Source organism: Erithacus rubecula (genome assembly GCF_903797595.1).
Source record: "Erithacus rubecula genome assembly, chromosome: 6".
Classification (NCBI taxonomy): Eukaryota; Metazoa; Chordata; class Aves; order Passeriformes; family Muscicapidae; genus Erithacus; species Erithacus rubecula.
In genome coordinates this window covers 4876273-4902811 of record NC_136688.1, presented here as the reverse complement: position 1 = coordinate 4902811, position 26539 = coordinate 4876273, and the positions used below count along the sequence as shown (strand labels likewise).

The 26539-nt window shown below is 40.3% G+C and overlaps 1 protein-coding gene across 7 annotated transcripts in view; it reads right to left on the bottom strand.

Annotated features, from left to right (window-relative positions):
* PTPN5 (protein tyrosine phosphatase non-receptor type 5) overlaps positions 1 to 26539 on the bottom strand; it is a 74337-nt gene that overhangs the window by 19265 nt on the left and 28533 nt on the right. For 4 of the 7 annotated variants that reach the window (XM_079308434.1, XM_079308432.1, XM_079308431.1 and 1 more), the window contains exons 3-8: positions 13460 to 13641; positions 12441 to 12560; positions 10541 to 10624; positions 6730 to 6968; positions 3989 to 4178; positions 1066 to 1150 (exon numbers count right to left, since the gene is read on the bottom strand). In XM_079308434.1, the coding sequence (XP_079164560.1) occupies positions 1066 to 1150; positions 3989 to 4178; positions 6730 to 6968; positions 10541 to 10624; positions 12441 to 12560; positions 13460 to 13641 (900 nt within the window). Of the gene's footprint in view, positions 1 to 1065; positions 1151 to 3988; positions 4179 to 6729; positions 6969 to 10540; positions 10625 to 12440; positions 12561 to 13459; positions 13642 to 13740; positions 13817 to 26539 lie in introns of all 7 variants that reach the window. The other 3 variants (XM_079308436.1, XM_079308435.1, XM_079308437.1) reach the window with 2 other exon arrangements.

Sequence of the window (26539 nt, the reverse complement as noted above, 5' to 3'; positions counted from 1 at the left end):
AAAGCAGTTATCTGAGATGAACAGATCAAAGTGACAACAATACCCATTTGGCTGAGATGAAGAGATGCCAAATTCAGAATATACAGATCCCTTAGATCTGGCACCTTGGGCATCTGAAATCAATATCCACTTTTGCAATCTTCCCATTCCAGCAAAACCAATGAATTAATAGTTGAATGAATCACCTCAGTCATTAGCACAGCAATAGTGAAAGGTGGTTAAATGCTTTTAGACTTCTGGTCTGAGTAGAGTACCAAGTCATCAAAAGAGTTTCACACATTGGGCTGCAGTTGCTGGAGTCTGAAGACATTTTAAAGTCTTTTTAGAAACCATTTCCAATCAAGATTCATTGACCATTAGGCACAGCTGGGGACATTTTTGACTTCACTGCACTTGTATTTCCTAACCTGACTCTGAACCTTTTGGATTTTGCAAAAAACTATTGGGGATGGTGGTACCATCTTCCAACAACAGCTTAGAGAAAAAAAGAAAAGAAAAAAAAAGGCATGTAATCCAATCATACTACTTTTCAAAGTATCTTTTCCAAGAGGGGAAAATCATGACACTTGTAAAAATTTGTACCAAAATATTTCACAAAACTCCTACTCCTGCCTACAAATAACACTAGTGTAATAGAAAGGAAAAATACTTTTCTATGTCATCTTAATGCCATCAGGCCAATTCCTAATATTCTCAGTCTGCATTTGAAAAAAAACATCAGTCAGGAAAATAACGTTGCTAGAATTTGGTCTTTCAAAAGAAACTTAAAGAAATTGTTAAGTAACATCTTAATAAACCAAGTTCTTAGGTACAACTTTTAAGCAGCATCAAATGATATGTTTTTCATAACTAAAATAATATGTTTCCCTGAGGACCAGCAGCATTTTGGTTCTTCATGCTCTCTACCTCTTTAGAAATTTGATTTATGCTTTGAAGCCATGCTGTTGCTCCATAAACATGGCTTTTGGACAATACACTTCATGCATTCTGGAAAGGAAAATACAAAGTCCTCCAGCATATAGAATAAACCACCCTGCCTCAGCAACTTAAAAAGCAGGAACTTACTTGGGAGAATTGTTTTGTAGCGATTCTTACGGACTAAGCCTGGAATATCATACTCCTTTGGATCAACAAAGTTCATTGGAATTTCCTGTTAAAAAAAAAAAAAAAAAGAACAAAAAAACCCACAAAAATATAAGAGACAGTCAGTAGTATTATTAGATTCACAGCAGGTATAAAAACCTCAAGCCCATCATGTCCTCCCTGCGAGGGAGGCAAAGTGATGAAGTCAACTGGGACATATTGTGCAGTACCTCCAGCAACTTACCACCAAAGTATGATTGATGTTTCCTTTTACTGTCACTGGCTTTCTTTTCTGAAATCCATCATGTGAAAACGCTCCTAGTGACTAATTCATTGAGTAACACGCATGACATGCTCACTCCTAATATTATTAGAACTGAATTGCAAGTGTAGGCACAGAGCGATGCAAGAGGTTGAACGCAAGACACTGCTCCAAGAGGATGGACCTCAGCATCCTCCTTTCTGACTCACATCGCTTCCTCTCTGAGGGTGGGAGTTAATAATTTGCTGGGGACTTGCACCAGCAACAAAGTATGACACACATTATGACAGGCTGGTGTGCTGACCTGGCTCCATGGAGCTGGGGCAGCGACAGGGTTTTGCTCATCGTGCTGTTGAGCTCCATGGAAAAGCACAGCAAAGGGACGTTCAGGGATTGCCTGTGCTCTGCATTGCTGATGCAACAAGCACACAAAGATGGAGGGGCTTCCTGTTCCCCACTGCTCATCCCCTGCCATAAGTGGCCAATGCCAGGGGTGAACAGAAGGGAACCTTCCATCAGCTGGAGTCAGTAGAAAAGAGAAGGGATGTGTTAATAATCTCATATCTCAGCAGAGATATGGCTCATGGGAACCATGAGGCAGAGCTGGTCATCCCAGCTGCTGCACACTGGATTTGAGAGACCACTACAGCACAGACTGTTAACAGGAATCAGGGTTGAGTAAGGCAAGTCTCACTCTGGGAAAAAAATGATGAGCAGAGCTATGGACAGAGTTTATTAAGAAACAGAGTTTACTAAGGCTGAAAATGGACTCTAAGATAATTGAGTCCAACCTTTCACCTACCACCTCCATGTTTACTGCCACAATCCACATGTTTACAAACATTTTCATGGATGGTGATTCCACCAGTTCCTCAGGCAGCCTGTTCCAGTGTTCACCCTTTCAGTGAATAATTTTTTCCTAATATCCAATATAAACCTGCCCTGGAACAACTTGAGGTCAATTCTGGAACCTTAGAAGATTATTTGCACTCCATCTCTTACAAAGCACTGAGCACACTGTTGGCTTTAACCAGAGGCAAACAAGGACAAAAACATTTTGTTGAAGTAATTTCCTATCAATTTCTGAACTGCACAGGAAAAAAAATCTCAGTATTTTTTCTCAATTGTTCCTTGGTATTTAGTCAACCCAAACACTTTGTGAGCCAAGCTCCATGGGCTACTTTTGGGTTTTAAGTCATTCACCACACTAACCAATTCTTGGTGAAATCAACAAGACTATTGTCTGAGTAAAAACTCTAAATTTTGCATTAATTTCAGGATTTAGCCCTATTAATGTCCTCCCTGACTTTTCTTCCAAAATGAAACAGCTGCTTTCTTCATCTGGGATCTGGACTTTGAAAACCAAGTAGGCTAGACAGAGTGAAAATACATGATGAAGAGTTAGCTGGTTGTAACCATTTCATAAAAAAAGAACTGGTTTACAATTTTTAATTACAGAAATGACATTTTGTTTGCACAGCATTTTGTGCTCTTTCAGTTTTCATTAAAGAATGAAAACAGCTTGGGATGGCTTGGCTGCTGAATGATTCTACGAACACCAGGAAATCTAATTCAAAAATCTCTCAGACAAATGAAGTGCATTTTTCCTAATTTTTTCTATTTTTCCTAATAATATTTTCTTTACTTGAAAGCTCCAGAGTAGCTCAAAGACTGATGGAACTGTGGACTAGTCTAGCAGTCAGTTCAGACACCAAGTGAATATTCCCTTCCTAAAAGAGCAATAGATGCCTTACTTAAAAGAATCAGAGCTTTGCCTACATAAAAGCTGCTTTCCTTCAACTTGCACAGAACTAAAGGAATTAAGCTTCACAGATACCTTGCTTTCCATCTTAAAACAGAAGCTCAGATTACCCCGTTCTTTTAACGGGTTTTTTCCCCTGAAACTGCAAAAAAAAGGGAAGAGAGCAAGTGATAATCAGAGTGGTCTTTCCCTTTCAGACACTTAGAGGTCATGAAGAGGACAGGGTGAAAGGGCTGTAATCTTGCAAAACAATCTTCCTCCTGCTCTGCTGAGATGTCATGCTTAAGAGAATATTTGACTTGGCAGTATTAACTTCAATAGTAAATTATTCCTGTGCAGAGCAAAACTCCAGTAATATGTACTTTCTATAGCTCCTGCTGAATGACAGAGCTACATTGTGTTTCAGGTAACCAGAGAATATTCAGATTTGGAAAGTAGCTCCACATTAGCCATTCAACAGCAAAGAGGGTGGATTAGGACTAATTTCATCCCTAGGGCAACTCCAGACACATTTCAAGAAGTTATGCTTTTAGTAAATGTGGCTTTTCTTCCCAACTCCAGTGATTTTTTTGTTGCTATTGTTAAAATGGTAATAGACGTCAGAAAAAAAAATCATCAAAATCTCGTGAAACGAAAACTTGTTGTTGTTGTTGTTTTTGCCAGAACCAATTCTCTAGTTTTTAAGTGACAATATCACTGAAAGCTTTCAGACATTGTAGTTTAAAGGAATGATAAATTTGAAAAAAATTATTCATTGACAGAATTGGAGTTTGCATGTGCTACTTTTAAAATAGTGGTAGAAAATAATACCAAGGTCTTCTATGGAGAGACAACATCCCACTTTTATTGATGCTCCTAGAAGAGAGAGGTCAGACACTCACAAAGAACTCTGCCTGGAGTATGAAAGGATCCAGTGCTTTCTTGTGCAGCTCCTCTTCAGTCAGGATGTTCGATGCTGTCTGGAGATATTCTCGGGCTGATTGTTCCCGTGGGGACATGACATAGCCAAAGCCTTGCTCAGAGCAGCCTGGGGTGCACATATCCAGTGTGAGTGAAACATTTGAACCTCTCCTGCAAAATAGAGCAGTCAACTTACAACAGACCCATCACTGCCAGCAATGACAGATGAACAACTTCAAGAAACCAACCACCTGGTTCTGATGGGGACATTTTGGTCACTACCTGTAAAAAAATGGGTGATGCTTCTTGTGTGGACAAGATCAGAAGATGAAATATCACTGGGGTAAGATCTTGGAATAAGCTACCAGTTCAATGTTAAAGACATGAAAAGCCAACCACTGCAGTGAATAACTTTTCAATCTGAAAAATGTTCTTTCCATAACTGTGCATCATAAGAGGGGTAAAATGAAGGTCCTAACACTTTAACAGTTACATTATAAACAAAGATACTGTGAGTGCAGAATTTTTAGTGTTAGTTAGCCACAAAACAAACCAAAGTCAAAATGCCTACTATGAATAAAGTTTTAAAGCACTTCTGAGCTTCTGTTAGTTGCACATAAGATAGACAAAAGTAAGATTGAAAAGCCATCAGCAAATCTATATTTAAATGTCTTTAACATAATAATAAAGCCACATAATATGATGATTACTAGGTAAAGGTTCTATACATCCACACAGTAAACCTATTTTTGATGAATCTCAACCAGAAAAATGTAGTTAGAAGGTGTGTGCAGGCACTATTGGAAACCATGTAAGCACACAGGCATGATCAACTCACAGAGAGGACAGAAGTCATCACTTGGATCACAGCCCTTTCCTGGACTCAGGAGTTTGTTCAAAAGAATTTGCAGCCAGCCTCCTGCTATGATTCACAGTCATGGGGAAATGCCACTAGTGTCAGACATGGAATCTCTAGTGACACCTTTAAGAGGATTTCACCTTACCCTCATGTCTGCTATTAAACAGCTACCACATTTCTCCCCCAAAACAGACACATTTGACAAGGATTGCTTTTGGTTCTTTCAAGGTAGAAGAGGCTACCTGCATTAGTAGCTCTTCAGCATGAGGGAATGAGATTATTTCTTCTTCAGCAGCATTCAATGGTGTTCAAATCTAGCTGCTGGCCTCCCTTATAATTGTATAGGTGGTTAAAGAATGAGAGAGAAGTAAGGGAAAAGCAGAATTGCATGCAAAGGGGCACAGGTAGGTAATTTAACACATCATCAAATAAAGGAAAAGTGACCAACGTGTAATGTAAATGAAGTTTGTAAGAGCACAGCTCAATCCTGAAATGATGTCTGTCTTCTCAAGGACACGTGTATGTTGAAAACAAGTTTATATCTTAAGTGTTTGCATTGTACCTAGTTTGAGAACTTCAAGCAATGGCTTTCATTCTCCCACTTTTAGTTATTTGACAGATTTTTCTTTGCAATTCATTACTTTAACCAATTGATTATTCCCCAAGCAATACTCCCCAACTCTCTTGATACAGTGAGTATCTTTCATGTAGGCTAGCAGTCACCTGAGGAGAAATGTCATATCTTTAAAGTGACAGAAATGAAATGAAATCAGGGATAGTGAAGAGCACGAACGACTCACGTATTTCAAGCCAAATCTTGCCTAAAATGAAAAACCAACAAAGCAGCAGCTTCAGGAACAAGCCCCAGAGATTACTGTGATCTCATATAAAGGTAGAATAATATAATAAAAGGTGTAAGATTTAAGGACAATGTTATAACAAACCATAAAGTGAGAAAAAACATTCTAAACCCGTAAGAGTGTAAATTGAAAGCCTCTCCTGTAGCACTCCTTTTTACTGTGTTCTCAGGAGCTTTGGAAAATCATCATTGCATTCTTAAAATCTAAGTTCTGTCCTTTGTTTTAAGTTTTAGAAATGAGAATTAACTATGGTTAGCACTCCAATTAAGCTTAGAAACTGAGAAATAAAAAAAGGTGATACTTTGCTATGCTGGGCCCTTCAGTAGCTTCATTCTTATTCAAAACATCGCCACTTTTGCAGAATTTCTTCACAGGAATTCTATCAAGACCTTCATTAAGACAACTGAAAGGACACAAAATTGAAAAAGATTTTCCTTCAGTATTGAAACTGCCCTTTCTTTGCTGTGAACTTCTCTGAGAAGCTCCTGACTTACCTGAGAGACTACTCTTTTTAAGCTGCCCTTATGGTTCAAGTGGTGAAGACCAGCCCACCCAAAGTTTAATTACTGGGTTCATTTGAATCAAATTCTGGATTAACTCATTCATATGAGGAATACCAAAGACTATCACTTTTTCAAGACCCACCTCTTTCAGAGGTAAAGCTTTCACTGCTCTATAGAGGATTTCAAGCAAAGCAATTGCTGACTTGATGAATGGTGAGAGACTGATCAAACACATATATAGATGTATTCAATGGAAAGAAGTGATGCTTTAGAACAGCACTTGATGACAACTGTCCAGAAACTGTGTGGTGTTTAGCTAACATGACTGTATTTATGACTGGACTGAAAACAGGACAGGAAATAAAGCAGGTGCTTGACTTTACAACCACATTTGAAAGTGGCATTCACAAAGGCAAAAAAGCTTCCTACTAGGCACAGAACTCCTAAACCCACAAAATCTGGGAGCAGACTCTTTTCTCCATTAGTCACATCTCCCCTACCTTTCTTGCAAGCCCACGGATTTAACGGTCAGAGTAGCTGGGTCTGTCTCCGCTTTAATGTCCATTACGCAGTCAAAGACTGGAGTCTCTGGTACAGGATCCAAATCTAGGAAGTCATCCTCATTTTTATCCTCTGTCCACTCTGAGTACGTGAAGGAAGGCTGCCGGCTCACAGACTGGCGTCTGTCCTCTTGCAGCGGGAAGGGGGGGTCTGGTTGGGCTCTGAGGAGGTGCCAGAACTGGAGGAAACAAACATTTTTAAAAGTTTCTGCTTGTAGCCAGCCCTTCCACACAGCCTAGGGCATAGGTCTTTAGGGCAGCATCCCAGCTGCCTGTGTTAGAATTGGAGAGTACTGAAGAGAACAGGAATGTTCCATGCAGGAGTGGCTTTGTGGTGCGTGTTACAAGGATTCACATCTACCCATTCAAACCTGCTTTCAGCCACAGAGGTTTCCACAGAGCTAGCCAGGCTTAACTCGGGGATACAGTGGAAGTGGAATGTGCTTGTGACCATCATATGCAAGCCAACGTGATACCACTGTCCTTTTGTTCAGTTTCTTATCCTTCCCATGCTTGTTTACAAAACAAAATCCATTATAGTATTCTACAAATCATGTCTTTCCTGATTTAATGACATTCCATTTGAAATTAACATATAGCAGTCTTAATATAATGGAGCTGAACATCTTTAATAACCAGGCACTGGACCCCAAATTTATGCATAAACCCATCATTTTTGAAGAGGCCTCAATTTTGAAGTACCTGATCCTGGGGCTCAGAATGCCCATATTAGTTTTTGGCCAGGGGCAAAGACTGTGTTATAAAGTTATTATCTGTTCTGAATATGGTATAAACATTAAATAAGGAATCCTGTGAAGTTCTAAGACACAAGTGCATTAAAATTGCATTAATCTGAAAAAAATTCTGCACCATACCAGTTTGTACAGATGCTGTGATAGACTAGATGATTTGGACGCCAGATCAGTAGACTTTAAATCCTCCACACAGATTTCAGTTAAAAATTTCAAGCACACCTCCAAATTCCAGAATCTGTACCTCTAGGCCAACTTTATCCATGTAGCACAGAACTAGAAGTAGTATCACTGAAGCAAATGCCATACAAACTATACTGCATTGTCATGCATCCTTTGGAGACTAAGAACAGGTCTTATTTGCCACAGTAAAAGCCTCTTCTGTCTTTTTCTTACATGGCTCTTTAAATGACCAGTTGAATTTTTAAAAGTGCCACTAAAAAAGGTCAAATTTCTCTTCCTAGGGTACTAAAGCACATTAGGATGTCATGCAAGACAGTGTCAATTTCAACATTGGGAAAGAAAGGCTTGGTGATAAAGGCATTCCTCTAAGGAAAAGATCCCTTCAAGGTCTCTTCTAGGTAGCACATAGCTTAAAATCAATTTTGAATGGAGAGGGAGAGGGAGATCACTCAGCTCAGACAAAGGGAAAATAAAGAAAACTGTCTTAATGCAATAAGCTGTTGTCCACCAGGCAGGGATTGCAGAAACCCTGCCTGGTTCAGTCACCATTTTCAATGCTCTGTCAATGACTGTTTTACCTTATTGTGCAAATACTGATAAAACCAGATATTTTCAAATTTGCAAACTGCAAAGCCACATGACCTCAGACATTTGAGAGGAAGGTGACAGATAGGCAGGAAGGGACAAGGCTCATGTGCTCTCTCTAAACCACCTCTCCTTCCTAATGTCCATGCTAGAGATAACACACTGGGCAGGATGGAGCATTGTTCAAAAATCACAGGACACCTACACTTGGCTGCCCAGCAACTTATCCAGAGAACAGGGTGACACAGAGTGACATTTGTGCCTCTATTCTAGCTAGAAAATCCTTAGCACAAACCACAGGAATACAAACCAGTACAAACTTGCCAACATGGAAACTGTTATAAAATGTTTTTCTATACACAAATTTTAACCAACACAAAGATGGGCCAAGTCTTCTTTAATCTATAGTGGTATTCATGCTCACTGGCAAGGAGTTCACATGCAAAGCTGTTCAAAGAGAGATCAGCATTTTTGGCCACATAGAGCTTTCACTTAACTTTACCTTCTGTGCTAAGAACTGGTCAGCTCTAAATGTTTTAATCTACCAAGATGATAGCTGAATATGCAAAAAATTACACCCCTGCTACTCAGATTTTCAGCCCAGAATGTTTTGCTGCAAATTTATCTGGAACTCAAACAGTTCTTGATAATTCTTAGGTGTCTTTTTTTTTTTTTTCTTTAATATTTGCAATTACAGAATTACCAAAAGTTTATTTTTGATGACAGAATTAATCTGGATAAGGTACAGCAGTATCAAAAACCCAGAAAACTGCATAAACCTCACTAGCTTCCTTGACTATATCAATGATCATAATAACAGAGGCATTGACTATAATTACTTTGCCTTGTGAATGATTTTTAGAAAGTCCCTTTTCCTGACACATTAAACAGAAGATTTTGCCACTGTGCTGCCTCTGAGTGAATTTAACCATGGCATATAATATGACATTACTTCCTAGCAGGGAATGTGGCCAGCAAATCAAAGGAACTGGCACTGACAGAGCTGCACCTTGAATACTGTCTACAAATTTAGTTTCCCCAATTTCAGACAGTTATGGAAAAACTGGAATGGTCTCAGCAGAGGGTTTCAAAGGAGGTGAAAGGTCTTGAGTACAGGAAAAGGTAGAGGGAATTGGGCTTGTTCAGCCTGGCAAAGAGGTTGCAGTGATTTAACAGTGGCCTGCAACTGCTTGAAGGGCAGCTCCAGAGATACAGCCAGACACTTCTTGGCAGTGTCAGCTGATACCACAAGGGACAATGGCCACAAGCCTGCAGAAATTTCACCCAGACTTCTACATCTGTGAAATTCAGATCAGACACTAGGAAATGTCTCTTCCCAAAAAATGCCACATGGTTGTGGCACAGGCTCATAGAGAAGTGAGAAACCTTCCTTCCCTGACGGTTTTCAAAACCTGTGTGGAAAAATTCATAGCTGCCTTTACCAAGTGTTGGTAACAGCCCTGCTCCAGGCAGAGTGTTAGATTAGCAATCTCTGTCCACCTACAGTCCCATGATTCTGGAATGCATTTTATTGTGCTGTGCATCACTCAAACAGCATGTGCAGACCACAGCTTCAACTTCCTGAGCTACCTGGGTGCACCTCTGGAAGGACAGGAGGTAATGCTCTAACTGCACATTCAGTAGCTGCATTCCCACTGTAAGAGAACAGTGCAGAGGGGTTTGAAAAGCCACATTCAGTTAGAGCTCCCAGATAAGACAGAGTTCTCAATAGCTCTCCCATCTATCACACACCTTTGTGCCAGTTACACAATCCATGGAGAAACACAACACAGTGCTGCTCCCCAACAGCTAACAGCTAACCAGATTAATTGTAGTCATGCTATTTAAGCTTGTTCTGCAGCTGGGGCCTTGGCCTACATCTAACAGGACTTCACATTCAGAAGAACAGGGGCACTCTGGAGCAGCTCCTTCTGCCATTGAAACAAAAAAATGATAGTCCTATTAATGGACCACATGCCTTCTACTTCAGTGCAAATAGTTTGCCCACCTGTGGATAGAAAAACTAAAAAAACATTTTTATACACCATTCTACTTCTGTGCAATCCTCAATTCATCAAGAAATTGAGTGAAGTTAATTCCTCTACATAAAGCAAGCAGATAATTATGCAGAAACAGCACCAAAAATGATGCTTTACAATCAACTTGGGCATAATACCAATAACTTTGGATAAATTAGACATGAATATAGTTTGTGCTGTGTCATAACTTACCAGAGATCCTACAAATAGCAGTCCTAGAGAAGCCAAAGACAGCAGGATGTAAGATACCACAACACTCCCAACTGTAGTCAGGCTCTGTAGAACAACAGAATAGACAATGATTCATGAAGAATTTAGGGGCACAGTGCAGTGTCTGAATGCATGCTGTTGACCAAATATGTATTATTTCTCATGAAGATTTACTGATATCATACTCACCTATGGAAAAGCTGCCATCACTGCCAAAAAAAAAAGCCAGGCTTTGGAGAAGATGGAAACTGAAACCATTTCTAAGCCCCAGCACCTCAGCAGGTATAAACCCTAGATTTCACACTGAAGGCAAACAGGAGTTTTGCTTCCTACCCTCACACTTGGCCAAAGTTGAGATCTGGACCTACAATTAATTTTGCAGACTGGACCAACACTTTATTACTACAATCTGTGTAATTTTATACTGTGGCAAAGGGCTTTAGATGAAGTTTAGCACTCCTTCTGGGTTTGGGATTCCTAAATAGAATCCAGCCACAGAGGAGTTTTCTGTGTTTTCTACACATTCAGTGAACCACCATCAGGTTAATTCACACCACTGGCAGTGGAATTAATTCTGATGTCTTAGTCATTTTATAGTAGTCTATAGTTCAACCTGTTCTCTAGTAGTAGGTACAAAATCCAGTTCTAGTGGGCTTCAGTGAGCAAGGAATTTTACTCTGTTTTTTTTTTTTCTTACATGAACAGCTAATAAGAAATTTGGAGTTAAGAGCTTCCATTTGCTTATTTTAACATCAGAAGATTTCTTTGCCTATACTGTTTTCAAGTGCAAATTTGCACAATAAATAGTGTTAGAATAAACAGTCCTCAAACATATGCATGAACATCTGCACAGAGTTGTACTTGTGGTGTTCTTGTGATGCATTCTAGGAATCAGTTTCCTCCATGAAGGACAATTATTGTATGTCAAAATTATTCAAATCAGCAATTTTCTGGTGGGAATAACAATTTGTTAATGACTGAGCCACTGCAAATAAGACACAGGCAACAGTCTGTGAAGAGCTCTGTGCATAATAAAGTCAACTGCAAAAGGGCAAAGAAAAAGTGCTTCTTTCAAAAAACCCCAAAAGAGCAGGTAACATGCAGCTCACAAACACTGAGAAAACAGAAAACACAGTCTCCACTGTACTTCAATCATAAGAGGCACTGAATCAGATTTTCTATTAGCACTGCAAAAGCCTCTGCCTCAAAGATAATGTAGAGTGGATCTAAGCATTCTGGTAGCAAATATATTTCATCAGATTTTTGAAAGTAGCTGTTCACCATTTAATTAAGGCTCTGTCCACACTAGAAAAATCTGCACTGGGTATAATTACCAGTAATTTATCAGATGAATCATTCTGGTATACATGTCATCATGTCATGGTGAGAAGCTAAGCAATTTTACTGGGGTAGCTCTGTAGATATAATTGAACCTGTGCACCTAGTACACTTGAAATACATTTCCTGCACACAGATATGTTCTAAACACTCAACAAAAATATATTTTTTAGACTATGGTGTGATTTTCTCCTTCTATATGGGTTGATCCATTCTTCCAGAATTTAAGCTGCTATTCATCCTAAGGAATGAAGTTCCAACTCTCCCTTTATTGTGGGTTAAATCTTAACGAGATAACTTCTTATTGCTTTGTTTCATTTGCAATAAGTTGCACATAACAAAAAATCTGCTGTGCTGACCTAACATCATAGCCAAGAATTCAGCCCAATAGCTCAAAATATTCTTCTGCTTTCAGAAGACTCATCTACCATTTCAAGGCATACACATGAAATACACACATTATACTTATCAGAAGAGATATCAGAAGCACCACCCAAGGCTACTGACATCAACTGTACAACCAGAGAGGAACAGAGGGACTTACCTCCCCTTGATCTGAAAAAGCCTGTTTGAATGGGGTAAGCAAGTAAGAGAGCAGGTCGAAGGCATTCTGAGCTGCTGGGATGGTCCCATAAGTGCTGTACCACAGCATCATGCAGAGAAGCTGTGCAATCAATCAGAAAAAAACATAATTAGCATCTCTCATTATACACGCATTCATTTTCATTTCAAGACTGCATAATTAACTAATTTAGTTTGCATTGATTTCACGTTGATTATCGCTTTTGCTTTAAGAAGTCAGGTATTTTCTAGGCTGTAGCTTAACAGGAATTAAAAGAATGAAGGCTCCAAGCTCAGCCACTATTAACTACATGTGCATCACCGAGTTACATAGGCTCCCTCTGACCCTCACTAGCAAAAGGGCTGCCCAGAAACAGCAAGTGGAGCAACACTGAAAGAGCAACAGGTTCCTCTGGCTTCTGAGTTTTCAGGATTACTAGTTTTAGATCAAAATTAGTAATTCCATGAATTTAGGATGCTATTAAAAGACTCTTAAGGCCTCTCTCAAAGCTCTCACAAATAGCCATGTACCGCACAGTCATCACTATAAATACACACACACAAACATACACGCATAGAAACTTTTCATTTGAACTTAAGAGTGCTGCACATGCCACAGTTAACATAAACCACATAGGCAGTGACTTTATATTTAACACATTCACCCTCATCCCCATCTATGAAGGGCACACCCCAGCTTTAGAGAATATACCTCCTGCTCCACTTGTTAATGACACAGGTCTTTACCCCCATACATATCAGCTGCAGAAAATGGATTTGGTGGGATACTGGTCATTTGAAAAAGGAGGCATTTGCAGAGTGGCAGGAGATGGGATGGGACTCTGGGACACTGTCTCATGGCAAAGCTGTCGGAGGTGGCTGCAGAAATGAGGGCTGCACCTATTGCCACTGCCACATCTACAGTGAATGAGGAAACCTCCCGAGCCAGCACAGCCTAAAGGAAGGGTCCCAGCATTCCAAAGCTATGGCACGCTGCCTTACCAGTATCTGTGAGAGGACAAACAGATACATGCTGTCTCCGGGCATTAATCCATTCCACCGGGGAGGCCAACCGAGCACTGCTGTTTTCTGGGAGGCTTTCAGGGACTGCTCCTTCCTGTTCAGCTCTCCTTGCCGTCCTTCAGCTTCATCCACCGACTCCATAACAGCTGGATGGGAACAACCTTCACGTGAAAACGACATGTGCAGGGGATGAATGGGATGTGACCCCGCAGGCACCGCGGGGGCTGCAGGGCTATTGTTTTCCTGGAGACGATGGTTACCTCTCAGTTCCGCCTCGGCAAGCGCAGCTCAGGATTGTGAGCGTCACACTCTATTAGTGCAGCTTTATTCACCTGCCTTCATCAGAAAAAAGTGAGTGTGGGCGGATAAATTATTTTCCCTTTCTTTCCGGAGGTGCAGATTCTGAGCTTTGTTGTTAACAAATTCTCATTTACATTGCTGCACTTTTTCATTTTTACTTTTTACTGTGCTATTGCCTAGCTACACCCTTCCCAGCTACATGAGGGCAGAGAACCCATTTTGCCCCTTCCTCTCTCACTCTCTCCGTTTCTTTCATTTGTCTGCTTTGTCTAATCCGATTATAAATTTCTGAGGTAGAGACTGTTTCATGCAATGTGTCTGAATAGTGCTCGGGGACTCTGGGTTTTGGCTGAGTGTCCTAAGGCACTAATAAAATAGACTTTATTCCAATAACCTACTTCTTGGATGAATTCATACTCAAGAGCTATTTAATAATGTTGCAATGCTGCTCTGCTCAGTGGAAATAACCACTGGTGTGGCTATTCTCTCAGTAACACTATTTTAAATAGTCAATGCAGGTATAAATTCCTTTACAAGTGAGAAGGAATGAAAGATCAGAACCATTGGGTGTGAGTATTACTGACTTATATCTTTGTACATGAGGAATGCCCCAAGGCTAGCCTGTATATAACACTGGAGAATTAAGTCCAAACCAGCCTCCTGTGTCCCAGGGAAAGGCCACACCATTGGTCCTTACATGGTTTGTTGAGGTCAGGTTTCCATAAAACATTCCTCTCAGCAAATATTTCTCTAAATGCCTCACAATAGTAACTCTAAGTCAGGTAAATACCATTAACTAGCCACAGTTCCAATCAGGCAAATTAAATATATCTTGTTATCAGCTGAGGGTCTACCCATAGTAAGAATTCATTTTTTAATGCTGCTTTTTTTAATGCTAGATATCACAGGAAGTCTACTTCTCAGTCCTTAAAGTTGAAAAGTTTCAGGCTTCTAAACTGCTTCATGTCTCACTAGATTTGAACAAGAATTGAGAGGAAAATACTTGTTAATGATTGCCAATTTTTTCCTGCTATTTTCGTGGGATGTTTATGTTCTGTGTTTTGGAACAGGAATTTGAAATTTAGCAGGGACAGAATCTTCGTGTCAGAAACTATTTTTGTCATCCTTGCAGAGAGACATGCACCTGTGGCTGAGATCTAAAGCTTCAAAAATACCTATTTCTTAGTAGTTTTCTCCTAAAGTCTCTAACCTTCCACTTTCACTAAACATAGTTTAAGTTCCACTTTTATCTGCATTAAATAATGCACTTCTGTCACTAAGAATGATTAATGAACATATTTACTGTTTTTCCTAGTTCTGATGATTTCCTGTGTTGGATACTCCTTCCCAAATCTCAAGATAAAATATACACAGTGCAAAAGTAGAAAACATTGGGAAGACGACCAGACCAAGGAATGCAAGGAGCCAAGGAATGCAGACTTAACACTCAGCTTTCAGCTGGTTTTTATAAGTCATAATATTTCATATTTCAGAACTTTTTTTTTAACTGACCAAAGATGCTGCCTTATGTAGCAGGTAAACAGCATTTTTTTGTTTCATACTTGTAGCAGTCTGAGATTTTACAAGGTCATTTCTGCTTGGAAACAAACCCCTGACTATAATACAACGATGTGAAGGCCACTTAACTGCATCTTCTGGAACAAAGATGTCAAAGTTAGGGCACTGCTCTGTATCTGTAACCATGGGGATCTGTGCCTCTCCACAGCCCAGAAGTCCAACTCCTGGAATTCCAGTGTTGTCTAGTAACACTTGTGCAACTATAGGGGTCACAGTCTCTTTCTTACAACTGTCCTATGTGAAGGACAAGAGACCACTCTTACTTTCAATTATTTTCACTGCATAAGGTAGAGACCTGGCCTGTGGACCTGGGAGCCCAGGATTCCAGCTCTGCTGAATTGTTAGCAAGAGGTATTTTCACTAGCACAACAGAAGGTAAAAGGTATAAGAACTAAAATAATGGAGAATTGGCTGAATCCATCCATCCATATAAATAAACAGATACATGTCTTGGCTATACCAAGAGAAGGTCTAGTATTAACTAAAGCCCACTCAAAAATTTTCTCCTATATATCCCAAAAGATTAGATTCTAACAAATATAACGACACCCACCTTGGGTTCTGTATTGATTTAACCATGCCAGATTTAAACAACACTTCAATTAGCAGTCACACATTATCTTGCAATCCTATATTCCTGTATTGTTTGCCCCAGTGGGCCCAGGATTCTTGCAGATGAGATAGTGAGTGAAACACCAGTAAAGCTGTCATGTGTCAAGGTGAATGTGAAGGTCTTGAAAGAGCCTACAAGGATGACTGCATCCAGGAATGAACTGAGCCCCTCCCCTGTTAGTGATTTGACTGATAGTGAAATGTAGCATCCATATGATAGCTTCCTCATTTCCTGCATCACAGAGAATGGAGATTCAAGTTCTATGAGTACTTCTGCTTTGGTACAAGACTACACTTGCTGCGGAAAAAAAAAAAACCAACCTTTTGGCAGAAGAATTAAAAGGTCTCTGACATCTGTAGCAGCCATATGGCTTGTGAAAGCAAGTTGAAATTTCAAAACAGTACCATAAGCTTAAATTCATCCTTGCTGTTCAGGGAAAAGCACTTTCTGGATCATGCCAGGGATCCATTCATCCTGTATTCTTTCCTTAAGCAGTGCCACCAAAACAAGCTGTCAAAACTACACAGCACAGCACTGCACATTATCATATTATGGAATAACATATATAGGGAAGCATCTTTCTTCACTCAGGAGGTAAAAGCTGGCTTCTGTAACTCTGGCATTGCCCATTTTAACCTCCCTGTATCTCTCCATCACTTTTTTTTCTGACTTCATATGTGGGTACATAACAGGCAGAAGAGTGAAGAAACATCTATATAACTCTCAGAAAAACAAGTGCTTAGAGTACTAGTCTTAGCTGAAACATTAAAAAGCACTGCAGCAATAACAAGCAAGTCAACAAAGCCTTACAGTAACAAACATGCCACGATCCCATCAAATCCTGCTGTGGGTGAGGCATTAGCAACTCTGTAACTCAACTGATTCATACTCAAAGCTTTCAGAGAAAAACAAAACAAAAACAACCCCTCAGAACCTCACAACCTGGCTGTATCTCCTAATGAAGTTAACATTTTAAAAGGAACTTGTGCATGAATGCTAAGTCTCAAGGAATTGGCACAGCTCCCTTGGCAGACTTAATTTAACAATGTATTTTTGAGAGAAAGGCTTGTTCCTCAACAAAACTGTTTTTATAAAACAGAAAAGAATTCACCTCAACAATGAGAAGACAGTGCTCATACAGTTATTGGACATTTACGTACATCCATCACACTGTCCCTGTGGGAATTATGCTTCTGGGTTGGATGGTACTGCCATCCAACTGGAAAATACAAGTTTTGTCAATGGTGGATTCTACCTTCCAGACACACAAGACAGGAGGGCAAAAGGGGCCTCACCTGTTCTCTGCCAAAGCTGCAGCAGCCAACACACCACAGCAGCCAGCTGCACTGCCCCTAATTGTTTTAGGTGTGTTGAGGTACATATCCCTCTGAACCTGTCCACATCTTCATGATTTTTATGTGTGGTAAGAATTTGTAGAAATGGACCACAGAGTGGAAGCACAACAAAGTATGAGGTATGCCAGAAATACATCCATCAAGATTACCAGCATTTCAGACCAGAGTAATAAGTCTATTTATGGCTTCTGCATCTTCAGATGTCCAAATGCAACTACCTACTGAAATCTCTGCCTCTAATTTCCATCTAACTGGTAGGGAGAGCTGCTATTGATGAAAGAACAGTAGATGAAAGTACACTATTGAGATGGGTCTCAGTCCACTGCTGATAAGAATTTTAAGATGCCCCTCAACTGCACACACCCCTTGGCATTGCAGTTCACAGATCTGGTCAAGACCTTGTTAATACACACACCATAAGTTATCCTGATTGCAGGCAAGTCCAAGTGCTGGAAAGACACATCAAAGTTGAATGAGCTGCCTCAGAGTGCACACGAACGAGAGGCAGCTTGTGGCAGAGGGTAAAAAGCCTGTTTGTCCAAAGAACAGAGCTTTAGGAGAATGACATTGGCTAAGAAAACAATCTCTTTTGGTGGCCACTGCAGCATGAAAAAGATGCAAACTGAAAAATTAGCTTTCTTTTGCACTGCAGTGGTATGGGAAGAACTGGGTAAGAGGAAAGGGACCTCTCATACTTGCATGGCAAACACAACTTGTGTACTTACATTGTTCACTTGGCAGGAAACCAACAAGCAGGTCACTGCTTTATAACTCCTAAACTTCTACTGAACTTCTTTATCAACAGCAACCTAATTTATTAAGTAGTAAACATGACAGAAGCTACATCATTACTGTTTACAGACAGCCAAGTAAAGTCTGTTTCTTCTTGATTCTGTCTGCACTCTTGACTCATCAGTAAGGTGTGTTGAAAATTTACACTAAAGATATAATGATCTGTGTTGAAAACACAGATGCTAGCTCCCCCTTTACTCTTTTTTTGACCTTTCTAATCATGACTACTGTTACTCTGCATGATCCCTGATCTGCTCTGTTTACAAGAGTTCAATACATTTATGTTTTTCAAATGGCTGAGTAAAATGCTTCTCAGGAGGAGATCATCTAGGCCCCAAAAGAATCCAGATTAAAAGCTGCAAATAAAAACATCCCCCAGATGCACCCCACAGCTACCTACTACTGACTGACTGGAGATAGAGGGGATTTACAACAGTGTAATATCCTCAGTACCTCCAATTCTATTCTGGATAAAGTCCAAGTTTTGGCTGCCAAGAGCTTGTGGTTGGTAGATCTTGCATTTGCAATGCAAAACCACATTGAGAGCTACTTCAGAAAGTATCAGACAGCTTAATTCAAACACAAGCAACAAGCCAGGCAGATCCATGGATCCCACAACATTTACCACTAAATAATGCAAGGCATGAAAGCAACCCTGAAATAACTTTGATATCTTAACTGGAAGCTGGATAGATCCATCCTGTGGTCCTCTGTAGGACTGCAGACTGTAACTGCAGACTTCAAACTCTTCTCTGTAGCAGTACTCATGAAGAAATAAGCCTGACATACCATCAATTTAAGTAAGAGGTCCAGGAAACTGGAACTACCCTCTCTAACACAATAGACAGGACTGGAAGACTCTTCACCAAGACTGAGCCTACACACCAGCAACACGAGTGTCAGTCTTCTATGTTACTCAATCTAAGATGAACTTCAGCTTATCATTTCTAATGCTTCTAGTTTGCACTAAGTGTATCTACTCTGAACTGTAAGAACAAACTGAGCCAGGCTACAGTTATTCACAGCTGTGTGGGGAATAACTGAAATTTCTAACATTCAGGGATTCTGTTTGGGAAAGCTGAGCATTTTTGCTAAAAGCATCACACTGGAAATATTTGTATTTAATTCACACCGATTCATAGGTTGATATGCCCAACAAGAGGGGATCAGCTGCTAAACAGCTCTCCAGTGACACTGTTTCAGTCACCACCCCACAGCTTGTGCTTTTTTGTGTGTGTGTTGGGGAAATTCAGTGACAATGATGCACAGTACAGCTTTAAAACTGATCTTTTAGTAAGTACAACCACTAATAAAAAATGTCTACCTGCTGTTGATTAGTCTATACAGAAAAATCTGCTTCAGTCCTCCATTCTGAAAGACAAACACAAAATTGGTAATAAAATACAACTTTTTCATTACTACGAAGCTGCTCAGATAGACACTGCAATGACCCCTCTCTAATAGTGAGTGAGAAGATTGATTTACCCCCTTATGACAGAGGATAACCTACAATTATCAACTTTCCTTTGTGCTTATTTATCCATGAGGGGCAGGTAGTATGGGGAAAGCCAGAAGCTTCCTTCTAAGGAATTCAAGTATTCTCTGTGTTCTTTGACAGTGCAGAGGAAAAGGGACGTCACCTAGTTGCCAGGAAAAGTACTATAGACTTGCACTTCCCAAGCTCAGCTGGTGGAGTCTGGATGCTGTTTATGCTAAACTCCAATTACCAAAAGGGAAAGACACATCAAGAGAGAAAGAAAGGAAGAGGGAAAGTCATCCACAAAATCTGTGAGCAACTCATGCACATAACCACGGTCTACCTATTTCCAGCCTGATGCTCCTCCCTTTTCACTAGCAACATTTCTAACAAACTTGAAGAAGAAACTTTTCTATCTACTTGAAATAAGTTCTGCTGTAAAGAACACACAGCCCCTTTGCCATGCTGGAGGCTGCTCATCTCATCTCTGAGGGAACAGCAACCTGATGCCAGAGTATGAAAGGAGAATAGCTGCCTTTCCTCTCAGCAGCTCCCTGCTGAACTGCTGAGTCACACGTTTTCTCTGCATTGGGTTCACACTGCTCCCACTCAGTCCACCTGCTACTTCATCTGGGATGGGTGGGAGGAGACAAAGAGAGGCGAAGGGCAGAAAAAATGTTCATGTTCACCCAGGACCATTATTACGATACTGTGGGGTCACAAGGAACAGCAAGCCTGCAAGCTGCTAGAGAGGGATGGAGAAGAGAAATACCAGACTGCAAGAAAAACTGCCTCCCCCTCTTCCTCAACAGGAGGAGACTGGCCATCAAACAAGCTGCAAACCTCATCTGATTCCAAATCAATCACCAATGTTATGTGCTTGCTGATATGTTCTGTGAATTCCAGGGTACAGACAAGGCTCTATGCTGTGATTTAGAAGAGCTTTCAAGTTGCTGTGATTTTTTCAACAGTCCAACAGCTACTGTGTCATAATTGCCTGGCTGCCACAGGGAAGTACCACAATGATAAGTGAAAATATCATCTGGATAGATTCCAGTTCCTAAGGGCATCTTCAGCTGAGTTGCTGCAGTGAAAGTGTCCACCAGCTCCAACTTTCATCATTAAATAAGATGAAGAGAAAATCCTAGTCTTTTTATTGCAGGTTCCATAAAACTCAAGCATAACATCTCCTAACCTGTTAAATTCTTGTACAGAAAAGGGACTCTACTATCAATGGTGGGAAATAGTTTATCACAGTTACAGAGGGTGCAGATTACCCTTAGGTTGAGCTGTGCACATGGAAATAAACATTTAATTAAATTTCCAAGGTAGTATTTTTTCTGTGATTAGAATTCTGGACAGTACATTTTATAAGTCATGAGAAAAGAAAATGCCTAGCAGTTTCCTAATTTATTAAATCCATTTCTAAAACTAACTTTCAGACTATACAAGGACAACTGTGACTCATTTTCAGACTAATGTTTAACCCACTGCTACTGTTAGCAGAGAAACTGAGGGACTGTTAGGAGCTAAATAAGGACTTTGTTTTATTAAACAGAATTAATGATTCAAAAAGTAAGCCTGTTTTTCCCTGTGAGAAAGAATCTGTTCTTACTTAATGTTAAGTCTTACTTTTTAGTGATTCTAATGCAAACCTCTGCAAATGTGCTTATGCTCTACCTGAAATGCAAACACAATCCAGTCTGAGAGGGTGAAGTGACATAGCATTAAAATGCCTTTCTATATCAACTTCCACAGCCCACCCCACAGAGTAGCTTACTGTGGTGTTGCTCAAGAAATAGCTCATGAAAAAAAAGACAACTGCAGATGAAAAAAAAATATGGGAAAGAGAAAACCAAAACTCACAATCTCCTCAAAGTCTCCTGCTTCCATACAGTCATTTTTTCTCCAATTGATCAAAAGAATTTGCAAAACACAATCTTAAAAGACAGGATGCTGGCTTACAAAGTCATCCTTGGAGGAGGAAAGATGCAGCCTGGCACCAGAGATTTTGTTTTACTGAATGGTGAGTCTGGGGGATATAATTTGATGTCACCAACCCCTTTCTGGAGGAAACTAAGTATTCCACACAGCACTCATCTCATACCTAGGGTCCTACACACTGGTGTTGACTGATTTATGATCCATGATTAATGTTTGCTTAAAAAAATTTAAACATGGTGTCAAATTACAGCTATTAAGTGAATGCAGACTCTCAGAGGGCAGAGATACTGAATATTAACTTGTATTGCACCCACACAATCAGTAATTGCCATCTTTCAATCAGGGCTCAGTTCAAAGCTTTTGTTTGATTTTGTCTTTTCTCCTTTCCTCTTAACCCTCTTACAGAAGGTCCATCTGATTACTATTGAATATTGAATAAACTTCTACTTTTTTTTTTTTTTTAATAAAGAATAGATTTCTTTGTTATGCTATTTTCTTCATTGAACAGTTTGTAATGTCTGGTGATAATTTTGCAGCTGTCTTAAGCTTTTGCAAACAGACTACAAGTTGAATTTCAGTGGAGTTGGTTGTCCAAAAATCAATCCCAGGGTGCAAGCTCCCTTTAATACTGAAAATGGAAACCCACAAAGCAGCTGTGTAATTCCACAGTTAAAGAGCTAAAAGCTTAGACTGCTCATGAATCAGCCTTGCAAAGGCAACACAGGCAGGGAGAACTGTCAGTGGCACAGTGATGCAGATAGAAACAATAACCAACTCTCCCTTTCCAAACTCTAGTTGCAATTTTTGTGCCTCTACACTTTTAACTACAGATATACTTAAATGTGCCTGAATGCATAATCAAAGAATAGCAATAATTTAGAACCAGACGAACATCATCTTCAATAAAGGAGTGACTGACAATTAAGAGAAATAAGCACATTCTAGTATCACACACTTTTGAAAGTATTTGCTATTCGTACTATTATAATCTGTATTGGTGTTGCCATACTCCTATTGTTGGAAAATAAAAAGAAGAGGATATTTCTTTTGTTAAATTAAGAACTCCTACAGTACTTTGACAGTCATGATGCTAATACCACTGTGTGTTTCTAATGTCTCCTCAGGGACTGGCCTGGCATTCTGTAGGTATTAGATCTGCTTTCTGCTCTGGTGAGTGAGAGAGTTTGCACCTTGAAGCAGAGGGGTGATTTGCTGGCTTCCTGCCAGGTTCAAATGGGAACGTTTTGATGTCATTCATTTGGGGACAGCCTGCTTTACTAAGTGACGCAAATCTTATATCCTGGAGCCTTCAGAAAAAAAACATTTAGGAAAGCCACTATTACATTCATATCAAAGACATTCTTTTTTTCCTGGGCAAAGTAAATTATATCAAGACCAGTCTCAACAGTCATCTTCAGCCACAAACCTGATATATGCCCCAAGGGTATTATGCCAAGGATAAGCATTTTGCTTTCTTTCATGCATCTAAAAAGGCTATGTTTGCACTGCTTGGTTTCCTCAGAAAGCAACAGTATCACTTAGACCCTCTAATTTAGGCTTTGAAATAAACACCTATAGAGGTAAAGGCGTGGACATCCACAAACAGGATCAATTTTATCTCTGTATTAGAGCCCTATTTTCATTCAAGGTTATACCATTATGGGCTCTAATGGACACTCAACACAAATAAGTATCATAGTTTCCAGTTCAGTACTCTGCTACCTCTGTAACTGTAGTTCCTTCATGTTAGAGACATGCTTAGATTACTAAAATGTAACAAGACTAATAGTTTCAAGCTCTCCTCCTCTCTATCTCTCCCTACAGGAGCAAGAAAAGTGAACAATGCAAGAAGAAAGTGGTAACAGTCCCGTGTCTAGCCTATCTGGGTTCCTATACTGTGCTCGTCAACATGGATACACAGCCTTAAATAGAACACTAAAGAGATGCAACAGCTTGCCTTCTCATCCTCTTCCCAGGGAGGAAACATGCACTGAGCAATGTTTTGTCTAGATAGATAAGCAGACATGCACAAGTTGTTACAGCTCTCTGTTGGAGAAGGTGGCATGAAAAAAGCACATGCTGGTGATGAGCTTTGCGATTATTCCGGGAAGATTTTGCACCACTTGTCTGCAATTGTGAGCTTCACTCTACAAAACCACCCAAAGAAACAAACCTCTCATGGACTCATGTATTCTAGGGCTCCACTCCACCTCACATCACACAGCCTCATGCTGAGTTACCATAACAAGAGCTGACATTAATCAACAGGTCACCAAAGTGGTAAGCAAATACCATTTCGGATCATGCATAAGCAGAGCATTTCTACTTCTGGCTCCAGACTGGGATCACAGATAGCATGGAGATTTTGACTCTGTACTCCAGCAAATGATGCAGAAATGATGATGATCTGAGGTTGCATGGTGTGCAGCATCTATGGGAGGCAGACATGCCAAGGAGGCACACTTAAAACCTCCCATTGCCTCAGGTTTAAAAGGCATCACGTGCCTTTTTCTGAGGATGTCCTGTTCTGAGAAAGAAAAATCCTGTCTTTTCATTCTTAACTATGCAACACAAATCAGAATTGTTAAACACTGTTTCATCAGGTTTTGATTAGAGCATTTCTTTCTTTTCAGAAGCTCCTGATTTCATTACATTTATAATTCAGGTCACCAAAAAGGCACCAAACATATTCTTAGGGACTCCTATTTGCCCCACAGTTTTGTCTCCATGTTGAAGCACACTGTGTATGTTACAGATTTTGGAATATGAGTAGTCAATTGCTTCCTTTAGGATGTTCTTTCTGAAGTGTAGGTGACCGCAAGTGCCAATGGGAAGCAAAACTTCATCCACAGAGCTGCATTTCTGCTGTGCTGTCCAGAGCACTTCAACTGCATTTACAGGAGATGCCAAACGCCTCATACCAAGTCTCCTCCCACACTTCACTTCAAGATGAAGAATGAAGTACTGAGTAATCTTGAAAATCTCATTCTTAGCTTCTAAAGACCAGTGGCAGCACTTCCAAACCATCCCACCTCTGTCTTCCTCCACATTACTTCAAGATTCTACTAAAAGAACTTTTTTTTGGTTTGCACCCCTCATCTCCCAAAGCCAATTATGAACAACAAAACTGCTTGGTCCTTTCCTGAAGGGTTTGTATAGCAAGGTTTTGGTAGCAGGGTGTGGGGGGCTACAAGGATGGATTCTTTGAGAAGCTTCCTCGTGTCTGACAGCTCTAGTGCCCACCAGCTGGCAAAGGCCAAGCACATCAGATGGTAGGAATGCCACTGGGATAATCTGTTTAAGGAGGAGAATAAAGTTAAAGCACAGAAGTAAAAGTGGCCACGGAAGAAAGGAGAATATGTGAGAGGAACAGCCCTGAAGACACCCAGGTCAGTGCAGGAGGTGCCAGAGCTGGGAGCCCACAGAGGAGCAGAGATTTCACCTGCAGCCTCCAGGAGAGCCCACAGCAGAGCAGAGAGATGCCCAAAAGGAGGTCCTGACCATGGGGAAGCCCATGCTGGAGCAGGATCCTCGCAGGGAGACTGCAGACCCAGGGAGAGAGGAGCCCATGCTGGAGCACCCTATTCCTGAGAGACCACAGCCACTGGAAGGAATCCATTCTGGAGCAGTTCATGAAGGACTGCAGCCTGTTAATGGACAATTGCCTCCCAATGGAGGGATCCCATGCTGGAGAAGAGGAAAAACTCTTTTTCCTAAGGAGGAAGTAGTGGCAGAAACAAATGTGATAAACTGACTGATAACCCCCACTCTCCATCTCCCTGAACCACAAAGAGAGAGGAGACAGAGAATCAGGAATGAAGTTAAGACCAAGGTGGGAGGGATAGGAATAATTTTAAGACTTGTTTTACATCTCATTATCCTGCTTTGATTTTGATTGGCAATTCAAATTGATTTCCCCAAGTTTTACCTGTGACAATAACTTATGAGTGATCTCTCACAGTCCTTATCTCAACAGCCACTTGTTATATTTTTTCTCTCTTATCCAGTTCAGAGGGAGGGAGACAGAATGGCTTTGGTGGGTGCCTGGCCTCCAGCAAAGGTCAAATCACCACAGGAGCATTAATTATGCTGGCAAGATCATGAAAAGAATGGGCAAGAGTTACATTTTATCCATGGCCCAGGTAGAAGCCCTGTGATCTATTTCAGACATGCTGAGCAGAGGCACAAAAGACAAAAGCCTAAGCAGGGCAGTATGAAGTCCTATATTTGAGGAATAAGTGTAATATCATAGTTCATGCTTTAATTTCCACAGATCTTGAAATGATCTTATCAGCTGAACAGACAATAGTATCCCTAAATCCATATGTGCATCCAATAGGAGTAGCACTTTTAGTAGCGTGTAAAAAAACCTCAGGAACAAAGAAAGCTTCACCTTAGAGCTGTTGCAAAAGCATTTTTCTATACAGAAAAATAACACAGGCTCTTCAATGTGCTGGCAAAGGACATTCAGAACCTATCAGTACCAGTGAGGACACAGGATGCTAAAAGGGGCCATTTTGAGAATGCCTGCACAAATCTGACAGAAAGAAAAATGACCTATTCTGAAAAATAGGTCTGTATTTATCTTTGTCTTCCACAGAAGGCATACAAAATGGAAGGCATTTAGTGTCTTTCAGGAGTGCCATCCCTCTTATCAAAAGTCTTAGCAAAATTGGTCAGATGAAACTTTTACCTGTTTCAGCAGGAATGTTTCCTGTTCAAGGAAGTTGGGACCAAGTCTTACAGTCTAACCAGCTTCCCTTCAATTTCTGTAGGAAACATTTTTGACATACACAGAGGGAAGGCAAATGCATTCAAACTGCTAAAGACTGCAAAGCAGTAGCTTTGGACTGTCATTTGAAGGTTAGTCTCCAAAAGATGGTATTTATTTTTCTATTGTCAAAAGGAAAAAGTAGAAATTACTTTTAACAGAATATGTTAGTTAATTGAATCTAGAACATTAATAGGTTTTTCACAACACTGTAGCATTTTCTCTATGA